This window comes from Phyllobates terribilis, unplaced genomic scaffold (assembly GCF_046119375.1).
Source record: "Phyllobates terribilis strain yellow unplaced genomic scaffold, ASM4611937v1 Scaffold_8642__1_contigs__length_27826, whole genome shotgun sequence".
Taxonomy (NCBI): Eukaryota; Metazoa; Chordata; class Amphibia; order Anura; family Dendrobatidae; genus Phyllobates; species Phyllobates terribilis.
This window is the reverse complement of record NW_027371382.1, coordinates 13,910-19,526: the sequence shown is the minus strand read 5'-3', so window position 1 is coordinate 19,526 and position 5,617 is coordinate 13,910. Positions and strand designations below refer to the sequence as shown.

The following is a 5,617-nucleotide window of genomic DNA, read 5'->3' as shown; positions in this document are numbered from 1 at the left end:
TATATACCAGGATGGGGGATATACCAGGATGGGGGATATATATACCAGGATGGGGGACATTTATACCAAGATGGGGGATATACCAGGATGGGGGACATATATACCAGGATGGGGGATATATATACCAGGATGGGGGATATACCAGGATGGGGCATATATATACCAGGATGGGTACCATATATACCAGGATGGGAGACATATATACCAGGATGGGGGACATATACACCAGGATGGGTACCATATATACCAGGATGGGAGACATATATACCGGGATGGGGGATATACCAGGATGGGGGACATATATACCGGTATGGGGGATATACCAGGATGGGGGATATATATACCAGGATGGGGGACATATATACCGGGATGGGGGATATACCAGGATGGGGGACATATATACCGGGATGGGGGATATATATACCAGGATGGGGGATATATATACCAAGATGGGGGATGTACCAGGATGGGGCCCAGGATGGGGGACATATATACCAGGATGGGGGATATACCAGGATGGGGCCCAGGATGGGGGACATATATACCGGGATGGAGGATATACCAGGATTGGGGATATATATACCAGGATGGAGGACATATATACCAAGATGGGGGATATACCAGAATGGTGCCCAGGATGGGGGACATATATACCAGGATGGGGGATATACCAGGATGGGGGATATATATACCAGGATGGGGGACATTTACACCAAGATGGGGGATATACCAGGATGGGGGACATATATACCAGGATGGGGGATATATATACCAGGATGGGGGATATACCAGGATGGGGGATATATATACCAGGATGGGGGATATATATACCAGGAAGGAGCCCAAGATTAGCTGATTTTGTGCCAAATTCATAAAAATGGCAGCACAAAGTTTGATGAATTAGCACAAAATAAAAAATATGCTCAAATATCCAAAGCCACGGCCGTAATGCCAAGCAAGAAAAAACAAACAAACAGATAAAACCAGGGAAAGTAACTTTAAAAAAGGTGCAAATTAAATAATAGGACCATTTTTAAAAGGCACAAAAGCAGTGATGACTCGAGCCCTTAATGTAAGAACATCTCGGTTCACTGACAGTAATCAGAAGTCTTTAAATAGTTAAGGAAATTATACAAGAATATGTTAGTTCTGTCTTTGGATAACAATTCGGCTTCATTTACAAAATTGGTTATCATTATTTCCGATAATGTTCGATGTCAACTAAGGCTTCATTCAGACGTCCATTTTTTTCATGTGCTGTCCGAATTTCTCAGTGTTTTTTTATGAAAAAATTAAAAGTTTCTCCACCTTCTCCTATCTATTAGTCAGTGAAGAGCGGACGGCACTCGGATCGTCGGTGAGTGTGAGTGTCGGACCCCTTCAAGCTGACACCGATGATCTATCCTAATAGTTTTCAAATAGTGAACAACCCCTTTAAAGATCATTAGAAAATGCCTTTAACATGTAATTTATATGCAATAAAGTCTCCTCCATCTGCACAGTAGAACATCCTGGGTAAGAGGCCGACATTAATGCTTCCTATTTGTGTGATTGCAGGGTACAATGCGGCAGCTCGTGGCCGTCCGTCTGGTGCTGAACCTCTGCCTCGTTGTGTCCCTCAGCTCCGGCCAAAGTGGAGACGACATCCTGGCCGATCTGGGGTCTGGATACATCCTTGACACTCCTCAGGATCAACCTAAAGATTCCCGCCATCACCCACAAGACACAAACACGTGTCAGCTGACATTTGTGACTCCTCGTCAGGAGTCCTGTCTGGGCAAGGACAACTCTGCTGGCATCAAGGAGGACGTGAAGTATTTCCAGAACCTTCTACAGGACCACAATCGGGTTCTGCAGAGCCTGAAGTATACGGTGAACGCTGACGCCCAGGACCTGGGGTACCAGCAGGTCATCTCAGAACATAATAAGGGAATCCGGGAGGACAACAAGGAATTCTATGGGACACTGAACAAAATCATCCATGAGCTCCACACCCGGATGGATGATGATGGAGGAGAGCTCCTGGATGAGAGGAAGAAGTAAGACTCCGAGCCTCATGTGTTCAGTTGTCTAAACTAACACCTAGATATAATCCACCAATGTGATATTGAAGGATATTGGTGGCTCCACTTCATCTTCAGTCACTTTCTTCTTGACTTCTCTTTGAGGAAAGAATAATTCCCTTCCTTCTTTCCTACCTTCCTCCCTTCCTTCGATCCCTACTATGCTCCTCCATCCATCCTTCGATTATTCTCTTCTTTCTTCACTTTACTTCAATTGCTCCTTTTGCTCCTTCCTTACTTCTTTGCTTACCTCCTTCCAAGTTTCCTCTGCTCCTTCCTTATCTGCCTCCTTCCCTCACTTCTTGCTCCTTTTCAGATCATTCCTTCCTTGACTCCTTCCTTTGCTTCTTCCTTTCTTCCTTCCCACTTCCCTTCCTTCTTTCCTTTCTTTGCTGCTTCCTTCCTCTGCTGTTTTCTTCTCTGCATTCATTCTTCACTCCTTTCCCCCATCCTATGCTCCTTCTTCTGATCCTTCCCACCCTCCTTCCTCTATTACTTCTTTTCTTCTCTCATTCCTTCCATATTTCCACCCTTCCTTCACTTTTTTCCCACCTCTGCTCCTTTCTTCTCTGCTTCCTTCCTTAACTCCTTGCTTCCATCCTTTAATCTTTCTTCTGATATTTCCTTCTCTCCTTCCTTTGCTTCTTCCCTCCTTCATTCCTTCCTTTCTTGTCAGCCTCAGTCCTTCACTCTTTGCTTCTATCCTTTGCTCCTTATTCTGATTCTTCCTCCCTTCTCTCCTTCCTTTCCTCCTTCCTTCCTCTATTACATCTTTTCTTGGTTCCTTCCTTGCTTTTTCCTTTCTTCTTTTCCTCCTCACCTTCCCTCCTTCCTTCCTCTACTAGGTATTTTCTTTGTTCTTTCTTTGCTTTTTGCTTCCTTCTTTTATTCCTTTTCTCCTTCCCTCCTTCTTTCCGTCTTTTCCTCCTTCTCTCCTTCCTTTCGGTCTCCATTCTCTTCCATTGGAATCAGATAGTTTGCTCAGTTGCTTCCCTATCTCCCATAGAGCAGCATGGTGAGAGTGGCTAATTCTCCATTCTTTCTCTTACTGTATACGGTGCCCTCCATTTCTCAGATGGGTTGGGGGTCCGAGGATCCCATAACACCTTATTTTAACCATGAAGGAATAAACGTTATAAAAAAAAAAGTGCAGGAGTCCATAAAGTGTCCTAGGTTTCTGAAGGTTGTGCCTTATTCGTGGCCATGGCTGTTGACCAAAACGTAGGACGCTTCATGGACTCCTGTATCTTCTGATACTTTGATGAACTCATTTGTTACTTCTTATGGGTCCTCAACACACGAGCAATGAGCTGATCCGAGGAACATGTTAATACTCTGCAATATTGGTGCCAGTCCCAAAGGTGAACCCCCCTCCTGATAGACATTTATGACCCATCTCATCATTGCAGAATTGGTGGGGATCCGACCCCTTGGGCTCCCACTGGTCATCCGAATGACCTCTGTACCGTTCTTCTACGCATAGCATGGGACGAGTGATGACCGAGGAGGATGCTACTTAAGGAACATGTACAATTGCCTTCACATTTCTCACTACCTGTGGGGGGGGGGCAGCGTCCCACAACCACAGGAGAATAATTGGCTCCTCTAGATCTTATCTGTCCGCAGAACAACCGGCCGCAGATCATCTCCACACTGTTATTGGCAGGATGATGGATGATCCTCAGGTAACGGCCTGGAAATCATCAATTCCAAAAAGTGTAAAACAAAAGGAGAGACAGTCCTCGACTAACGACGTTATAATGGCAGGAGGATGTTTTTCCGAGTGATGGGGCGGCAATCGGCTTCCGCGGGAGTTAACTCCTTCGTCTCGTTGGCCACCGCAATCTCCAAAAGTGTCTTATTTCTATTGATTTCACTTCGTAGTCATTTAGATGTTGGATCCAAAATGGAAACCATCAGCAAGCTGCAGTTGACAAATGTGTTGATAACCCACCTCTCTGTAGCACTTTGTCCTCCTGTTTGTAGGACATGGGTCTGATCAGCTCTATATCATCTCATAGGGTCTGACATTGCACAGGTTATACCGGCAGAGTCCAAAAATTTATTTTTCATACTATCCGAATCCCAAAAATGTTGCAATTATTTTCCTTCTTTGACTCACTTTTCTTATTCTGCTTCTTCTCTAGACTGAAGAATAACTTCCTTACGATGAATCATCTGCTTCAATCCACCTCCCATTTGGCGGAGAAGCTGGACAAGACGTCTCAAGATCTGGATGTCCTTCTAGCCAAACAGTTGGAACGATCCACCACTTTGGCCTACAGAAACATGATGAAATCTTGATCGTGGGCCAATAAGTAGATTTAGGGGTGTAGAGAAAGGAGATGGCGGGTCCCATACCAAATTGCTAGGTGGGCTGGTTTATACCTTCATATTCTCCATCCACCCCAGAAGAAGAACTCCAACTTCCCAGAGGTGGAATGACTTTTTGGCTATTTCTTCCATGTTGTGGTGCCCTCTGAAGGGTTCGAACCTTCCATTGGATATGACGTTGAGGTCAACCAGGGCGGGAACTCCCTTCACCATGGCCCCCCTGGCTGCCTCATGGGCTACATACGCCATTGACCACCACAGAGGATTGACTTAATCTGAAGAAAGCTTGATCTGCATGACGTATCTTCAGCACGATGGCGGCGGTTCGAACCTTCCATTGGATATGACGTTGAGGTCAACCAGGGTGGGAAGTCCCTTCACCATGGACCCCCTGGCAGCCTCATGGGCTACATACGCCATTGACCGCCACAGAGGATTGACTTAATCTGAAGAAAGCTTGATCTACATGACGTACCTTCAGCACAATGGCGGCATTCATCTCCGACAGCTTCAGGCGTCCTACACAGAATGGCGGCTGCTCATTGGCATCAGCGGGAAGTTGTGTTGAGAAATGTGTGTTTTCAGTATTTTCTTATATAAATGTAAATGTGAACGACGTTCCCATATGAAAGCCCGACGTATCTTCAATGTGGAGTTTATAGGTATTTTAAAGATATGTAATGTATTCACTCATGTAGCGGATGTGATAGAAGATTGTAATAATGTAGTGTATTCATCATAGCGCCACGACATGTACTTCACTAGTAATTGTATCGCATGGGAATGCTGCGGGGGGATGAAGCCTGTCCTTCAAAAAGTATGGGAAAAAAATAAAAACTTATTATTTGTAAAGTGAATTTTTTTAAATCTATTTTACTTGCAGATTTCTGCTCTGATTCATTTTTTTAATATATCTTTATGATGTTTTTTTTTATACAGAGCTCCAAATACTCTGCGTAGAAGAGGATGTCAAAGATGACTCCCTCTGCGACTGCCACCGGAGGCAGCACTGCACTGCACACTTCTCACACACTGAGGTCAACGATCATCTCGTATTAGCTCCCTCTAGTGGTGGTTGCAGGAAGCATGCATCTTTTGAATACATTCCTACGCTCGAGGGTTTGGAGCTTTGTAAAGTAAAACAACATCTCTGACCACCATAAGGATGTAGGTTGGACCTTAAAAGGGAATGAAAATAAAATTTGGAGATTCACTTTATA

At 44.6% G+C, this 5,617-nt stretch overlaps 1 protein-coding gene across 1 annotated transcript; it reads left to right on the top strand.

The window, feature by feature from the left end:
• The first annotated feature begins 1,561 nt into the window (after window positions 1–1,561).
• On the top strand, window positions 1,562–5,248 carry LOC141252329 (uncharacterized). The gene is made up of 2 exons (XM_073670495.1): window positions 1,562–2,039; window positions 4,211–5,248. Exons 1-2 carry the CDS (start codon window positions 1,564–1,566, stop codon window positions 4,365–4,367), a joined length of 633 nt encoding a protein of 210 aa, XP_073526596.1. The 5' UTR covers window positions 1,562–1,563; the 3' UTR covers window positions 4,368–5,248.
• The last annotated feature ends 369 nt before the right edge of the window (window positions 5,249–5,617 follow it).

Bases quoted from the DNA above. Each gene is read 5' to 3' on its own strand.
- LOC141252329 (XM_073670495.1), top strand. From the start codon at position 1,564: ATGCGGCAGCTCGTGGCCGTCCGTCTGGTGCTGAACCTCTGCCTCGTT. The intron at 2,040-4,210 runs GTAAGACTCCGA...CTTCTTCTCTAG, and splicing joins CTCCTGGATGAGAGGAAGAA to ACTGAAGAATAACTTCCTTA.